General features: G+C 43.9%; 1 protein-coding gene across 18 annotated transcripts in view; it reads left to right on the plus strand.

Annotated features, from left to right (window-relative positions):
• The window catches only part of LOC139564549 (MAP7 domain-containing protein 1-like), a 68,010-nt gene that overhangs the window by 14,738 nt on the left and 34,680 nt on the right, over window positions 1-18,592 (plus strand). For all 18 annotated transcript variants that reach the window (XR_011672772.1, XM_071384158.1, XM_071384164.1 and 15 more), the window contains exon 2: window positions 17,923-18,141. Coding sequence is in view for 17 of the 18 variants with exons in the window: in XM_071384158.1 (XP_071240259.1) it covers window positions 17,923-18,141 (219 nt within the window). In the remaining variant the exon portion in view is untranslated. The remainder of the gene's footprint in view (window positions 1-17,922; window positions 18,142-18,592) is intronic.

Genomic DNA, 18,592 nt, shown 5'->3' on the forward strand with positions numbered 1-18,592 from the left:
AGTATATGCGAGCTTGTGGAATTTAGCGTTGTAGTCCGGTTTTCCACAGAGAAACAGTTTGAACATGCTCTTTTGTTCATCTCTCCGTCTGCTGGCGCCAAATCACTGCTAACCCTCTGGGAGAGTATAGGAATTTTGGCTGTGTCACTCGTTGGGGATGTACAGAGAGAAGAGGAATAGCAGATAGCAGAGATGTTCAATGTGGTTTTGTCATGACTAACCAGCCATCCAGGCACAGCTGAGTTTTGTAATGGCCATCTGGCCAACAACAAGGTCATGCGATTGAAGTCTCTATTGTAAGCATGACTGTTTAAACTGTATCTGATTATCTGATGTAAACCCCCTCTATCTACCAGTTAAGTCTCTAATAGGGATGTGTTGGGCTTGGAATGTGATGTTATGGTAATTTCACTATTGCATTACTCTTTGTTACTGTTTTTTCATTTTCTTTCCCTTTTCATTTATTTTTCGTATTGTTTTTGATACGTCCATTTTGTATGTTACCCAGTCAGTCACTACTCACTCCTAGAACAGCGTTGTCAATGAAATCCCTGCTAGTCAGGTACATCTTGAGGTCCGTCTTCAAACGCTCCATTAAATATTGACTGTTCAATTAAGGGGACTTTGGCACAATCAGTTGAGTTTGTTTGTAGAGGGTTTGTACACATTGAAACTTAAATCCACACCATTTACAGCTACTAAACAGTTACTCCTCCTAGCTAATGCCCCGTCCCGCCTCTGTGTAAACGCGTTGTGACAGGGGTGTATTTGGTGCCATGAGGCCACCTCTCATAGACCAGTGGAGGATTAATCTGGGCTGCTGCTCCCAACCCCCATGGGGGGGTTGAAGCAGGTTGCCATGGCTGACTGCTGGATAGAGTGCTCAGTTATGAATGGATGGCAGCCAAGCTGCATGGACCAGATATCCAGTTGAGGGTGGCTTGAGTGTGAAGGTCCTATCACTCCCTATTACTGCTGGGTATCTCAACCAATCAAATACTGGTGTGTGTGTGTGTGTGTGTGTGTGTGTGTGTGTGTGTGTGTGTGTGTGTGTGTGTGTGTGTGTCACCACAATGGCTTTGAAAAGAATGACAGAGCTTGGGAGGAAAGCAGTTAGCAAAATGCCAGACACAAGCAAGCAATTATATTTTGTGGAGTTAAAAAGTAACCTGAAATGTTGTGTTGATTGTGCTAATGCAGAATGAAACTGTGTGCACGTGAATTAGCGATTTATCTGTTATCTATTTCTCTCTCACACCCATCGTCGCTTGAACTCTAGGAACTTGAAAACAAAGTACAAATACACTCATTTCGCAGCCTGGCAAGGCCGATAGTTGGAACTTTTAACACACACACACACACACACACACACACACACACACACACACACACACACACACACACACACACACACACACACACACACACACACACAGTGAGAGCCTTCTGGCGCAGAATTGGTTGTTGTTGTTTACACTGCTCTTCCAATTTGTCTGGGGCCCCTCCATAGCCCCTTACATCACCCCATCCGGGGTGAGAGTGTGGGGGCCGAGAGAGGAGTGAGGGGGGTGACGGTGAGGTAATTCATTAGTTCCCTGTCCCATTCAAATGAGATGCAGACCTATTCTCTTGCGGCCTCCCGAGTTCCTCTACTCTTTTTCGGAGCAGCCCTTTTCCCTTTCCACTCTCTGATTTCACGGTTTGGGACCCGATGCTGTTTCCTACACTGTTGTTTGCCTCATTTCCATTTAGCAAGAGAACCAAGAGAGAGTTCCCACCCTGTTTACTCAGTGCTCTTTTTCTGGCAAGTTCGGTTTGAAGTCTATTTTTATGCTTGGGCTTCTATTCTGCGAGTCAGTTCCAAGTCCACATATCACTAGCCCTGATTTATTACCGGTGGTTGTCTTGCTGTGCTCGGTCCTATTTTGCCTGGTTTGGCAGGAGACGGGAAGAGAGATGTGCTTGAGAGAGCAATGCTTGGATCTATGAATATTTCCTTCCCTCCCTGTCCTATATTTCCATCATGTCCTGGGCCATGCCAGTGCCCATGATAATACCCGGGATTTGATGTTTGGGTGCAGATGAGTGACCGGCTGTGTTTGTATCTGATCTAATTGGTTGATGTCCTGGGACCATGATCTACATGGGTTTTACCCATGTGCTTTGCTGTGGATAGCGGGAATCCAAGCCTGGTCCGATATATGTTTTCTTGATAAATCCTATGGTCATTGTTTGGCGTGACAATGACCATAGGAGTTGGCATGGCACTAAAGACGGCACAAACAGATCTGGGACCAGGCTAGGGGACTCCTTAGTTTCACATTCCCATTGCCTTATGTGATGGTTTGCTTCCAAAGACAAAATCTCTTCTCAGCTGTAATTGAGTTATATTTTTGGGAGTCATTTTTGTCCTACTTTGGAGTTTGAGTCAGATGTTTCAGTTGTGGATGAGACAACATCATTGCTCTTTGTTCCTCAAAGATGACGCCGCCTCACAATCTCACAATCACATGAGCCGGAGTTTGAAGAACAGGTAGCCAACAGACAGGGTGTGGAACACACACACACACACACACACACACACACACACACACACACACACACACACACACACACACACACACACACACACACACACACACACACACACACACACACACACACACAGTCCGAATTCCCCACTTTTTACAACCGCCAGGGCCTCAGGCACCCAGATTGGCACAGCTGATTTAGGCAGTTACTTAAGGCCTGAGTGAACAGTGTTGAGATATGAAATACCTTACATTCTAAAGGGATCAACTTATCAAGGACACAATCATAACATGTTTATTTTTTTCTGTTTGATGACATTTGCAGCTTTCATATGTATTTTGGGCTTTGAAAATAGAAGCACGCATGCATAAATGTTTTTTGTATTTTTTGGTTGTCAGACCTTGGGGCCTTTTCTGTCATTTTTTATCAAAGATATCACATCAGTCATTTTTATGTGAAGTGCTTTGATTTGAGACATTTATTTGGTATGACTCACTCACATTGATGGAATTGGAATTGCTGACATTTTCAGTTGTAATGTTGCCATTTTCTGTTATCTCAGTGGCCTCCGCAGCTACTATATGCAGCCGTTTTTCCAGTCAGACCATGATATGGAAAGCCACTTAGAAGAGGAAGAGCAGTGAATGTACAGCTTACCTCTGGACCTGGTAAAGATGCAGTGCAGCAAAGCCCTGATGTCCTCATCCTCTTTAAACAGACCAAACCTCTGTATTCTGATACCAGAGGTGGAGCCCCTAGTGGCCAGTGATTTTAATGCAGGTAAACTGAAATCTGTCTTACCTCAATTTGTACCAGCATGTCACCTGTGCAACTAGAGGTGAAAAACCTCTGGATCACCTTTATTCCACACATAGAAACACATACAAAGCTCTAGATCACCTATAGTCTACACACAGAGAGACATACAAAGTTCTCCCTTGCCCTCCTCCATTTGGCAAATCTGATCATAACTCTATCTGATTCCTTCTTACAAGCAAAAACTCAAACAGGAAGTACTTGTGACTCGCTCAATACGGAAGTGGTCCGATGAACCAGATGCTAAGCTACAGGACTGTTTCGCTATAACAGACTGGAATATGTTCCGGTTACATTGAGGAGTTTATCACATCAGTCACCGGCTTCATTAATAAGTGCATCGACGACGTCGCCCCCACAGTGACTGTACGTACATATCCCAATCAGAAGCCATGTATTACAGGTGACATCCGCACTGAGCTAAACGCTACAGCTGCCACTTTCAAGGAACGGGACACTAATCCGGGCACTTATAAGAAATCCCGCTACGACCTCCGACGTGCCATCAAACAGTCAAAATGTCAATACAGGACTAAGATCTAATCCTACTACGCCAGCTGTAATACTCGTCGGATGTGGCAGGGCTTGCAAACTATCATGGATTACAAAGGGAAACCCAGCCACGAGCTGCCCAATGAAGTGAGCCTACCAGATGAGCTAAATTCCTTCTATGCTCTCTTCGAGGCAAGCAACACTGAACCATGCCTGAGTGCACCAGCTGTTCCGGACGATTGTGTGATCTCACTCTCTGTAGCCGATGTGAGTAAGAACTTTAAACAGGTTAACATTCACAAGGCAGCGGGGCCAGACGGATTACCAGGACACGTACTTAGAGCATGCGCTGACCAGCTGGCAATTGTTTTCACTGATATTTTCAACCTCTCCCTGACCCAGTCTGTAAAACCTACATGTTTCAAGCAGACCACCATAGTCCCTGTGTCCAAGAACACCATGGTAACCTGTCTAAATGACTATCACCCCGTAGCACTCACAGCCATGAAATGTTTTGAAAGGCTGGTCATGGCTCACATCAACACCATCATCCCAGACACCAAAGACCTACTCCAATTCGCATGTCGCCCCAACAGATCCACAGATGACGCAATCTCTATTGCACTCCATACTGCCCTCTCCCACCTGGACAAAAGGAACACCTATGTGAGAATGCTGTTCATTGACTATAGCTCAGTGTTCAACACCATATTGCCCTCCAAGCTCATCACTAAGCTAAGGACCCTGGGTCTGAACACCTCTCTCCGCACAACTCCAACACCATCATTAAGTTTGCGGATGACACGACGGTGGTTGGCCTGATCACCAATGACGATGAGACAGCCTATAGGGAGGATGTTAGTGACCTGGCAGTGTGGTGCCAGGACAACAACCTCTCCATCAACGTCAGCAAGACAAAGGAGCTGATCGTGGACTACAGGAAATGTAGGGGCCGAGCACACCTCCATCCACATTGACGGGGCTGTGGTGAAGAGGGTCGAGAGCTTCTAGTTCCTCGGTGTCCACATCACTAAGGACTTAACATGGTCCACACACACCTACACAGCCGTGAAGTAGGCACGACAACGCCACTTCCCCCTCAGGAGGCTGAAAAGATTCGGCATGGGCCTTCAGATCCAGTTCTACAGCTGCACCATTGAGATTATCTTGACTGTCTGCATCACCGCTAGGTATGGCAACTGGTTGGCATCCGACTGCAAGGCGCTACAGTGCAATATTCCCTCTAATTATTTTAGGCACTGAACAAATTTCAGGTCTGCTGAGTAGGGCTGGGTGATAAATCAATATCAATAATTATCGAGGTAATTACTTCCCTCAATAACGATATAAAAACGTTGAGATTCATTTTCGATAATGTCGATATAGAATAATTAGGTACAGCAGTCCATTTCACCTCTGTGACGCATATGCACTTGGAGAGATATACGCCCACTAAAAACCACTTAGCACCTCGACTAATGGAGTAGCCACTATTAACCACGAAAAATGAGTGATGTAGGTGAAAACAGTGGCAGTGATAGCCATGGAGAAGGAGCAGCTTCCAACAAAGAAATGATTGACAAAAAGGGTTAAACTGTTTCAGTAATTCGGAAGTGGTTTGGCTTTTTGAAGTCCGACAAAGAGAGCAATGTTCGGTGCAAATTGTGCCATAGACAGGTGGCTACGAAGTCTGGTAATACGACAAACCTTTTTCACATCTGAAGCAAAATCCCTCTTTGAAACATGCAGGACGTTTGAGTTTGTGCCACGGTATTGATAAATGCCTCTCAAGCACCAGCCAATCTAGGGATGTTTGCCCGAAGCAGTCAACACTGACAGCGTTTATGCCCTACAAGCAAACATCGAAAACACAAAGACATCACAAATGCTATTATGCATTGCATTGCTATGGACATGCTACCAATTAGCACAGTCAAAAAAGAAGGTTTCAAGAGGCTTATCAATGTAATTGACCCCAGGTACCCCTGGCCGCAAACATGGAACAATTTTGCTTGTGACCTTTATTTAACTAGACAAGTCAGTTAAGAACAACTTCTTATTTACAATGATGGCCTATCGGGGAACAGTGGCTTAATTGCCTTGTTCAGGGGTAGAACGACAGATTTTTACCTTGTCAGCTCGGGGATTCGATCCAGCAACCTTTCGGTTACTGGCCCAACGCTCTAAACACGGTTTGTTCAGGCATTCTTGAGTTGGAAGCAGATATGCACCTTTTAAACATTATTTGATTTATATCGTGATAATTATCGTTATCGAATGAAAAAATATATAGATATTGTGATATTTATTTGCCATATCGCCCAGCCCTACTGCTGAGTGCAAAAACTTGAACATTGTGAAAATTCTGTGCAACTTCCAGCACGCGTTTACTGTGAACACTGAGGCTGTACCCACCTTAAGTTACAGTTTTAACAGTGGCCAGGTAGGCTGCTGTGGCTATTTGATCACAATGTAGGCCTACCAAAGTGACCTACCATCAAAAACAACGGAGAAAAATGCATCCCATAACATTTTAACATGGAAATAGCTGTTATATCATTCATCCTACAGCAGAAGCCAATGTGTGGTGTTCAATGTTGGCCTACATTCCATGAGACTTAAAAAAAACATACATAACCTGTTTATCCACTTGTCCTTCAGACAGGGATGTGACAGAAAATGTTGTTGTGTTGTTTGATGCAAAAAACACTTTACAAAATACAATGCATTATTATTCAGACAAATCATGCTACCCTATTCCTATTGGCTACGTAGCTTATTCAAGCCTGTCTCAAAATACTACACTGCCCCTTTAAGACAATAAAAAGCTCTTTACCTGACTCATTTTTTAAAGATGTCTAGACATGCACATGTTTTGGGCTCTTGTAGGAAGCAATCACTCCCCTATTGCTGACTACAAATGATCTATACCTGGGTTAATATTTCACTAACTAGCAAAGGATATGAACACAATGTGCATACGTTGCTACATGCAGCTTTTGCTTTGATCTCAAAACAAGCTCATCTACTCACGACCGCTCATGCTGTAAACACAGTCCAGTTCAAAGTAAATGGCACAGATCCATATATGGCAATGGTCTATTTGCATTATAGGCCTACTGCAGCTCTGATTGTTTATGCCGCACCGGTCTGAGTAGAGTACGGGCTGAGTAGTGCGTGTCAATGCAATAGAATCCTACTCCGATGCGTTCTGCCGACAACAAAATATCTTGCGTATGCTGCACTGAAAATGGCTAATATTGCGTTGATTCAATCACAATTGCCACAGTAAAGGGAAACGTTGATAGTGTTAACAGGAAAAACTCTAGAATAGTGGTCAACAACCTTTTCTGAGGCAAGATCACTTTCTGAGTCAAAATGCAAGCCGAGATCTATAGCTCAGATTTTTTTATAACATGACTTAAAAAACGTAAGCCTATGCAACATTAACCAATTAAAAACAGTACTGTAGCAATGAGGTTTGTGCAGTAAGCTATAGGCCCAATACATTATCACCACATATTAGCTTGAATTGCCCTTCCAATGCATTGTTGTTTGGTACATTTAAAAATATATATATTTCAAAATTTGAAGTAGGCTATATGATCACACCGGTAATAGATCCGTTGTTGTATTACTTGTGAGGCACGGCTGAGTGAGCGTACATTTAAATCATTTGCTTTTTGTTTTTATTTTACTGGGCTGATGGTGCCTGCATCTGATGGTCAGTCTCAGCGGAGGGAGAGAGCAGCAGACTGAAGGTTCGCCTCTTAACGTCCCTACGCTTTCCCTTTCCTCCACTGACACTGACCAAAAGGTCAGTGTCACACCGTCTTCCAGCGTCTTCCAGCTGATGGCGAAACTCGAGTCGCACCGCATTATTTCGTCGTTGTTGTTACTCCTATGAACAGAGAAAGTGAAATATTCCTTGATATTAAAAAAGACCCAAGCCGCTAATAATAACAACAACGCAAGCCTATAGATACACGTTCCTACTCATTCATAACTGCTGCAGTGCTTGGTGTAGCTCTGAGTAGAAATAGGAAGAATGAGCATTTTGTGGCTGATAAAAGTGTTGAATACAAAGTGTTGACAGTGCTGAGTAAGAACTTAAACATGAACTCACTCATAAAAACAGCAGCTCTTTGCTGTATTCGTTGACAGTCTCTCTCTAGTCATGGTTTTAAACGTTTTGAAATATCACAGTATCAATTTTGCTGTAGCTTTCTTTTATGCCTGCTACGTTATTGCAGACACGGTAATCTGAGCCATCCGATTGGCCAGCGTTAGGCCTGTAGTGCACTTGATTTGCTCCCTGGGCCCGCAAGGAAGGCAGAGTTTGTACCTTCAGACACATGAAATGGTTAAAAATGGCAACAGTTTGCGTACCCGGCACGCAGGGCAGCTGAATCGGGTGCACGTACCGCTAACAGCCCAAGATGGATAAAACAGAATAGGAACACAAGGTTTTATCGTTTGTTTTTTGACAGAAATATTTGCCGATGGTCTAGGAATGCCTTGTAGATGGACCGGTTGGCGACCACTGCTCTAGAAAGTTGAGTGAAGTTCAATCTCGTGCTTCGCTCCGTGGGCTGATACAGTCTTCGAGGCTACTGCACACGTGCGCAGCTTAGAGGGAACATTGCTAGAGTGCGTACGGCCCAGTATATATCACTTCTATACCAGGCGGTGTCAGAGAAAGGCCCAAACAATTGTCAAAGACTCCAGCCACCCAAGTAATAGACTGTTCTCTCTGCTACTGCACAGCAAGCGGTACTGATGCACCAAGTCTGGAACCAACAGGACCTTGAACAGCCTCTACCCCCCCAAGCCATAAGACTGCTAAATAGTTAGTCCGGGTAGCTTTTGGTAAACTATTTATCTATCTGCGCGGACCCTTTTTGCACTCTTTTGACTCATCACATATGCTGTGGCTGCTGTTTACTATCTATCCTGTTGCCTTGTGACTTTAGCTTATCCCTAACTACAGTGCATTCAGACCCCTTGACTTTTCCCACATTTTGTTATGTTACAGCCTTATTCTAACATTTTTTCAATAGTTTTTTCCCCCTCATCAATCCACACACAATACCCCATAATGACAAAGCAAAAACAGGTTTGTAGAAATGTTTGCAAATGTGTAAAAAAGAACATTCAGCGATATAGTATTAGCACTACCTTGCCCTGAGCGTGCACATTTGGGCACTGTCCCTCGAGAGCTTTTGTGGTCCCTTGCAGAATATAGGCTTGGCTTAGTTAGCATCCCATAAATAATTGAGGTGATTGGAAAAGGCTATTTAACGTAGAGCTCTACATAGCTTATTTTGGAACCACAACACTCCTCAGTCCTCTCCTCTGCCTCCGACAGGAAGACACGGTGAGACAAATTAGAGCTGCTCTGCTGCCCGTTGATTCTTAACGTGTCATTTAAGATAAGACGAGACGTAAGATTTAATTCAATGAGTATGGTTGTTTGTGTGTAATACGAGCGTGCCTGTGTGATTTTTTTGTTGTTTTTTGTTGTTGCGGTGTTTGTATTGGGTTGTGAGTGTTACTGTAGCTTTCCTGTCTTATGTTTCTTGCAGGGACACACGCTGGGCACGGGGGACACAGAGGGCCTAGATAGATAGGTCATGGAGTACATGGCAGACACACAGACAGACGGCGTAAACTGGACACCCAGTGTACAGGACCAGCATGCCTCAGATTCCTGATGCTTGTCTGTCCAACCTTCTAGGCCCTGGCCTGGCCTGCTCACCCCTCTGCTTTTCACTGTTTGTCTATATATACCCATTGCAGACCTGGGCTCAAATACTATTCGAAAGCATTTCAAATACTTTAGCTGTGTTTGATTGAGCTTGACTGGCACAATGGGACTATTTTAGAATAGTCGAAACAAGTGCAAAAACTGCCCATCGTGCACTCCAGGCAGGCTGAAGCAAATTCTCAAAGTATTTGAACGATTTCAAATAGTATTTGAACCCAGGTTTGATAGAAAGTAGCGACCCCTCAACATGGAAATCTGCAGTGTCATAGTGTTCATTATTTAGACTGATTCTAGTGGCACTTCTCGGGGTCTGTGCAAAGGCGGCTGTTAGAGTGGTAGGAACACTCCAAGTAGCATAAAAACACATTAAGTCGGTGTGTGTGTGTGCGCGTGTGTGTGTGTGTGCGCGCGCACCTGTGTAAAACGCTGTTATCGAGCATTGAATTGCACTGTAAATGCATTGCCTTGTTCTCTCGTTTTATCGAGTCTCCCTCAATGATATACTGTGCCAAAGGGATTTTCCGTGTTGAGTAGAGAGGTGGCTGTGGAAAAGTGTCAGAGTGGTGGCTATGGATTGATTTATGCAACAAGTATTATGAATAATGTAAATGGTGACCGCCTCTCTCATGGGTTTTGATTGTAGGTTCTCCCAGGGTAGAAAGATTCAGGGGAGACATTACAGTACTGTGAAGGTAATGGCGAAAAGGGAGTGCTTTCAAGGTACTGTGTTTGGTCTCTTCAAAATGTAGAGAGACCAAACAAAGAAGGTGCCTATCGCTCACTCAACAGAGTTTCAGTTTATTCCGTGAGTAATAACGTGCCTGAAGGATTGTGAAACAGTTATTTCGAAGACAATTCGCACTTGAAAACACACCGGTTGGACAGCAGTGTCTTACCTCATAACATGCTTATTGCATTCCCTTTTTTAGAAGTTGTTTTAGATGTGTTTACGCTCAGATGACTTGGGTCGCTGTCCGACGCCAGAAGGAAGCATTTGAATGGTTACTCGACAGTAAATCAAGTAACGTCGGAATTCATTGAGTACATCTGTGCAAACATCGGATTTGCATTTTGTTAAGCACAGCAAGTTCAATTGCAGGTAGCGTGTTAACATTTCGTTGCTGTGCTGTGCCCCAATTCTGTTTGCTGTCAGGGTAACTGGCATGGGGTTACCAGGCTTGTTGCTCAGGGCCTGTATTCAATAAGCATCGCAGAGTAGGAGTGCTGATCTAGGATCAGGTCCTGTTTGTCCATGTCATCTTATTCATGATGATATTAAAGTCCAAACTGATCCTAGATCAGCACTCCTACTCTGGACACGGATTACTAAATGCCAATACCACATAGAATATTATTCAGTGAGACCAACAGAGTGTCTATTCTCTTGGTCTTTGTATCAGCCATCCTTTCTTTGTTGTCGGGAAGCGCAGGGATGCGGGCAGCCAGAATATCACGTCCATAATGTCCCTCGTTTCTCTCGACTGCACCAAAACACCATGGGATATTGATCAGCCAAACCTCCCCTGGCCTGCAGCACAACACAAAACAACACCTCTTCTCATTTCCTCCGACTCGTACGCTTAGTAGTGTAAGGTTCCATTTGTATTCAGCCTACACACTGTGGCTGCAGACCGGGCTTTCTTGCACGTTTGCATCATAGACACTACACTGTATATATCATGCCGATTATCAGAGCGGTCGCACTCAGCACTGCTACCCATTGTGCTCTTGATGACAATAGTCCTCAGGTGTTAATGAGTCTGCTATGATATGCTCCCTCAGGGATATATGAGAGCAACACAGTTCCTGTCTGTCAAAGACTGCACTGGCTGTGACCTTTGGATTCTACCTTGCCATATCTAGCCCAGGGAATGTAACACGTGAGTGTATGTGAAGTAGGGTAAAATAGTAAGAAAGAGGGGGGGGAAAGGTTGAGTGTATTTTTTTCACCTACCAGTGTTGCGGTTGTGTGATGTGTTGGTTGGGGTTCACAATGTTAGTTGAATAACTTTGCTCAATACGACTGCAATTTTCTAACCTGGCTATTAGATCACTGAAAGAGGCAGGGACTTTTGAATAGGTTGATTGCTTTTTATATCGAAATATCAAATTCAAAGCAATCATAGCTATTGTTAAAGTGGATTTAAAACACTTTCTCATCTACTCAAAAGGGCACATCAGGAGTTTGGTTTTGGGGCATTGGGATATTGTCTCTTCCTCGTGAGTCAGTTTGATCCATTGAGAAGTGATCTGTCTTTGTCTGAAGTCTGTGACGGAGCCAGGGTGGAAAGAGAGGTTAGCTTGATCATTACATAGTTCCAGATTTCTCACTGTCCCATGTGGATGACATCACAACCTCCCACATTGTCAGAGCATAAGAGGGAGAAAAGAGGGGGAAGGAAAAGGAAGCCCGGTGGTGGTAATTTGGGGTGGTTGAGACTGGAGAGTGACTTCACCCATTCGGCTTTAGCCAAAATAGTCTCAAACCCCCAACTATATATGTGCTCTGCCATCTACTTTTGCTCTCGGATGGGGAAGCTGTGTGATTCCTTCACTCTGTGTTCTGTCAGGACATGCAGTTCTGTTTGTATTCTGTGTAGGCTAGGCTTTGTGTTTTGGTCAAACTTATTTTCACTTATTTGTTTGGCTGCACACCACAAACCCATGTGAATCTAAGTTGGCCACCTACTAAATCCCCATATGATGAGGGATTCTAGTTGTCATCCTCTGCACGCTCTCTCTCTCTCTCTCTCTGTCCCTCTTTCTGTTTCTCTCTCCCTTTCTCCATGTATCCCCCCTTTTTTATATCTCCTCTCGCCCTCTCCCTCTCCTCCTTCTCCCTCTCCCTCTACCTCTTTCTCCCCCCCTATCTCTGCCCTCTCTCTGTGCCCTCTTTCTGTTTCCCCCTCTCTATATATCTTCCCCTCTGACTCTTCTCCCTGTCATTGCAGTGTGTTTGGCAGCAGGCCCGGTGCCATACAGAGACGCCAACAATGGCTCCTCTATCTCTGAGTACATCACTGAGCTCATCCACCTCGCTGGCCCAGTACTTATTTAACAGTGGCAGGCTTTGAGAAGGAGACCGCTGTGTATCTGTCTCATCTCAGCTGAGCTCCCTCATAGACTCGTCTGAGCTCTGGCTGGTCTTTTCCATGAGCTGAGCTCTGGCTGGTCTTTTCCATGAGCTGAGCTCTGGCTGGTCTTTTCCATGAGCTGAGCTCTGGCTGGTCTTTTCCATGAGCTGAGCTCTGGCTGGTCTTTTCCATGAGCTGAGCTCTGGCTGGTCTTTTCTATGAGTTGAGCTCTGGCTGGTCTTTTCTATGAGCTGAGCTCTGGCTGGTCTTTTCTATGAGCTGAGCTCTGGCTGGTCTTTTCTATGAGCTGAGCTCTGGCTGGTCTTTTCTATGAGCTGAGCTCTGGCTGGTCTTTTCTATGAGCTGAGCTCTGGCTGGTCTTTTCTATGAGCTGAGCTCTGACTGGTCTTTTCCATGAGCTGAGCTCTGGCTGGTCTTTTCTATGAGCTGAGCTCTGGCTGGTCTTTTCTATGAGCTGAGCTCTGGCTGGTCTTTTCCATGAGCTGAGCTCTGGCTGGTCTTTTCCATGAGCTGACTTCTGGCTGGTCTTTTCTATGAGTTGAGCTTTGGCTGGTCTTTTCCAGGAGTTGAGCTCTGGCTGGTCTTTTCCAGGAGTTGAGCTCTGGCTGGTCTTTTCCAGGAGTTGAGCTCTGGCTGGTCTTTTCCAGGAGTTGAGCTCTGGCTGGTCTTTTCCAGGAGTTGAGCTCTGGCTGGTCTTTTCCAGGAGTTGAGCTCTGGCTGGTCTTTTCCAGGAGTTGAGCTCTGGCTGGTCTTTTCCAGGAGTTGAGCTCTGACTGGTCTTTTCTATGAGCTGAGCTCTGGCTGGTCTTTTCCAGGAGTTGAGCTCTGGCTGGTCTTTTCCAGGAGTTGAGCTCTGACTGGTCTTTTCTATGAGCTGAGCTCTGGCTGGTCTTTTCTATGAGCTGAGCTCTGACTGGTCTTTTCCATGAGCTGAGCTCTGGCTGGTCTTTTCTATGAGTTGAGCTCTGGCTGGTCTTTTCCAGGAGGTCTGATGTCAACAGAGGGATGCAGGAGAGCTCAGTTATGACTAGAGGAGTAGCTAGGAGGGACTGGAATGCTTCTCGTAAAACCTCAGTACGTTATTGCTTGAAGTAACATAAATATATGTAGCACTCTCGGATGATGTGAATCAATTCAAATTTAAAGTTTATATGTCAAATGGTGTTTATATTGATATACGCTGTGCTTCATGGAGTGGGTCCTTATTTTGTTGTGGTAATAATGCATTGGTCCTCCCTGTTGACTCTCTTCTTTGCTGAGGTAAGCAGCAGGTTGCCTGAATGCCAGTCTTATTTTCATCACTGCCTCAAGCAGACCATAACATGTGTAATTCACACAGGTTTCGCTCTGCCAGGTGCCTGCCAGCATCCCACAAAAATACATAGTGTATGTGATGGAGGAGGTCTGGTCAGCTGTGTGTGTCTCTCTGTGCCAGGTGTGTATCTCTCTGGCCTTTCTAGGGAGTTTTTCTACACACCTGCATTGCTTGCTGTTTGGGGTTTTAGGCTGGGTTTCTGTACGGCACTTTGTGACATCAGCTGATGTAAGAAGGGCTTTATAAATACATTTGATTGATTGATTGAGGTAGACTGTACGACAGATGGCAGGTGACTGAGAACGACAATGTCAATATGGAGCAAACCTGTTCCCATAGAAATAGAATGGCTAGATGGGCATGACCATTCTAGTCATTCAATTTCTATACCCACCTACTCTTCAGTATCAGAGTACAATTCAAAACAATATAGCTATACTGTATAGGCTACATGCAACTAGGTTCGATACTAAGTACATCATAATGACTTCCCAAAGTCATACACTATTTGCTTCTTCCAGCATTGCTGCGCTGTGTGGCATTATCATACTTGCCACTGTGTTGCACAGAAGAGAGTACATCTCCTGTCTGTGGTCCTTTGTGACATACCTGCTCCACCGTCGTTGTTTTTAGCCCTGAATGAATAATTTAAAGCACGTTGCCCCAGTGTTTACCCTGAGAGACTATGTGGAAGAAACTCGGCTCAATGCTGAGTGTTGCATAGGGAATGTAGGGCGACAGTGCTGAGTGGACAAAGGAGCCACATATTTCCCCCTAGGACTTTGTGAGGCCTCCAAAGCCTGGACAAAGTTATGTTTGAGCAGGGAGCTTCAGGCTCAAGCTGCCAAGTGTGAGTCACTGAGGCACTGACCCAGCCGTAGAGCTCTCGCAACCAACACCCTGTCCAACTGTTTCTATGCCTAAAGTTTTTTGCAGGCGCAACCTGTAATTCCATTGTGGTCACAGGATGAAATGCACACACAATCTAGGCCCAATTAAGCTGTACACACACAATAACAAACTTTGTGCCACCTAATCAGTGTTCAGTATACTCAAAAAGACAGACAATACTTTTTAGTATGAAACTACAGATTACACCTTTAAAATGTTCTGTTTGGCTAAATTAAGGATGACTTTTGTCATAAAGAGAGGAACCTGCATGTATTTAGTCCCCCCCCCCCCCTCCCTCCCCTCTCTAAATCAATCCGTTCCTCCCCGGTAGAATCATCAAGAGGCAGAGAGGCAATTGACTTGTTTTGTTCTGCCAGGGAGAGAATTCACTCAGCCCTGACTGTCGATTAATCAGCCGGTCGTCCTGGGAGAGGAGCGCGGGGTAAAGTTAGAGGAGCAGACCAGAGATCCGATATCTTGTAGCTATTAGAGTGCTTAGTGGACTAAGCATATCTTGAGTCATTTAGACTCTTAAGGTTTACCAGTGGGTGAGATGTATCATATCGTTATTGCCATGATGTGCTTTATCATTCTTGTGTGTTTATTGTTTTACATTATTGAGGCTGAGAGTTAGTTGAGTAGCTCAGCAGAGACCACAATGCATTTTGATCTCATACTATGACTTGCTGGTACAGTATGTATGTACAGGTATTTGCGTTACGATCATTCGCATGTTATGGGATCCTATGCATTTTATGATCATAAGCATTGTGCTATATAAAGTTCCTCCATGGAGAAGGGGTTTCCTAATCAACCTTGATTCCACCTGTTGCCCCTGTTACCTTCTAGAGACTATAAAGTAGATCAATACAACGTCACTCAGACCCACTTCCAGACAAGCTGCTGTTTTGGAATGAGGACAGGTTGAATTCCATCTCTATATTGTGGTGTGTTAACTAGAGGTCGACCGATTAATCGGAATGGACGATTAATTAGGGCCGATTTCAAGTTTTCATAACAATCGGTAATCGGCATTTTTGGACACTGATTATGGCCGATTACATTGCACTCCACGAGGAGACTGCGTGGCAGGCTGACTACCTGTTATGCGAGTGCAGCAAGGAGCCAAGGTAAGGTGCTAGCTAGTATTAAACGTATCTTTATAAAAAACAATCAATCTTAACATAATCACTAGTTAACTTCACATGGTTGGTGATATTACTAGTTTATCTAGCTTGTCCTGTGTTGCATATAATCGATGCGGTGCCTGTTAATTTATCATTGAATCATAGCCTCCTTCGCCAAACGGGTGATTTAACAAGCGCATTTGCGAAAAAAGCACTGTCGTTGCACCAATGTGTACCTAACCATAAACATCAACTCCTTTCTTAAAAACAATACACAAGTATATATTTTTAAACTTGCATATTTAGTTAATATTACCTGATATCATGAATTTCTTTTAACTAGGGAAATTGTGTCACTTCTCTTGCGTTCTGTGCAACAGAGTCAGGGTATATGCAGCAGTTTGGGCCGCCTGGCTCGTTGCGAACTGGGTGAGGACTATTTCTTCCTAACAAAGACAGCCAACTTCGCCAAACGGGGGATGATTTAACAAAAGCGCATTTGCGAAAAAAGCACAATCGTTGCACGAATGTACATAACCATAAACATCAATGCCTTTCTTAAAATCAATACACAGAAGTATATATTTTTTAACCTGCATATTTAGTTAAAAGAAATCCAGGTTAGCAGGCAATATTAAACTAGGGGAATTGTGTCACTTCTCTTGCGTTCATTGCACGCAGAGTCAGGGTATATGCAACAGTTTGGGCCGCCTGGCTCGTTGCGAACTAATTTGCCAGAATTTTACGTAATTATGACATAACATTAAAGGTTGTGCAATGTAACATGAATATTTAGATTTATGGATGCCACCCGTTAGATCAAATACGGAATGGTTCCGTATTTCACTGAAAGAATAAACGTTTTGTTTTTGATATGACAGTTTCTGGATTTGACCATATTAATGACCTAAGGCTCGTATTTCTGTGTGTTATTATGTTATATGTAAGTCTATGATTTGATATTTGATAGAGCAGTCTGACTGAGCGGTGGTAGGCAGCAGGCTCGTAAGCATTCATTCAAACAGCACTTTAGTGCGTTTGCCAGCAGCTCTTCCCTGTGCTTCAAGCATTGAGCTGTTTATGACTTCAAGCCTATCAACTCCCGAGATTAGGCTGGTGTAACCGATGTGAAATGGCTAGCTAGTTAGCGGGGTGCGCGCTAATAGCGGTTCAATCGGTGATGTCACTCGCTCTGAGACCTTGAATTAGTTGTTCCCCTTGCTCTGCAAGGGCCGCGGCTTTTGTGGCGCGATGGGTAACGATGCTTCGAGGGTGGCTGTTGTCGATGTGATCCTGGTTCGAGCCCAGGTAGGGGCGAGGAGAGGGACGGAAGCTATACTGTTACACTGGCAATACTAAAGTGCCTATAAGAACATCCAATAGTCAAAGGTATATGAAATACAAATGGTATAGAGAGAAATAGTCCTATAATAACTACAACCTAAAACTTCTTACCTGGGAATATTGAAGACTCGTGTTAAAAGGAACCACCAGCTTTCATATGTTCTCATGTTCTGAGCAAGGAACTTAAACATTAGCTTTTTTACATGGCACATATAGCACTTTTACTTTCTTCTCCAACACTTTGTTTTTGCATCATTTAAACCAAATTGAACATGTTTCATTATTTATTTGAGGCTAAATTGATTTTATTGATGTATTATATTAAAATAAAAGTGTTCATTCGGTATTGTTGTTAATTGTCATTATTACAAATAAATAAATACATTTTTTTTTTATCGGCTAATTAATCGGTATCGGCTTTTTTTGGTCCTCCAATAATCGGTATCGGTGTTGAAAAATCATAATCGGTTCGACCTCTAGTGTTAAGGCTTCTCACTCTGCCATTTTCTCACCTGGCTTCTTTTTCTCTCTTTCTCCGACCAGCTCCCTACCCGGCTCAGGACCCAAACCCCACAAAGGAAGACACTGAGGGGTTGACAAGCCCCCATAAAACAGGCCCAGCCCAGATAATGGAAACCTACACGAAAAAGGACAAAGAAAAGAAAGTGGGGACCCACACAAAACTGGATGTCATCCCGAAGTCACCTGCTACACCGACGTGTCCCATGCCTGGCTCAAGTCCTAGCCCCATACCTAATAAAGGTAAGTCGCCCTATAATGTGGTGTTACCAGTAATAAAGGACATGGTGTGAAAATGGCTGCCCATTAGCAGTGGTGTAAAGTACTTAAGTAAAAATAATTGAAAGTACTACTTAAGTAGTTTTTGGGGGTATCTGTACTTTACTTTACAATTTATATTTTTGAAAACGTTTCTTTTTTACCTCACTACATTCCTAAAGAACATAATGTGCTTTTTACTCCATACATTTTCCATGACACCCTAAAGTAATCGTTACATTTTGAGGACAGGACAATTGTCAAATTCACGCACTTATCAAGTGAACATCCCTGGTCATCCCTACTGCCTCTGATCTGGCGGACTTACTTAACACGAATACTTAGTTTGTAAAGATGTCTGAGTGTGGGACTGTGCCCCTGGCTACCAGTAAATAAAACAAAACAAGAAAACTGTGCCATCTGGTTTGCTTAATAT

Source organism: Salvelinus alpinus, chromosome 35 (assembly GCF_045679555.1).
Source record: "Salvelinus alpinus chromosome 35, SLU_Salpinus.1, whole genome shotgun sequence".
Classification (NCBI taxonomy): domain Eukaryota; kingdom Metazoa; phylum Chordata; class Actinopteri; order Salmoniformes; family Salmonidae; genus Salvelinus; species Salvelinus alpinus.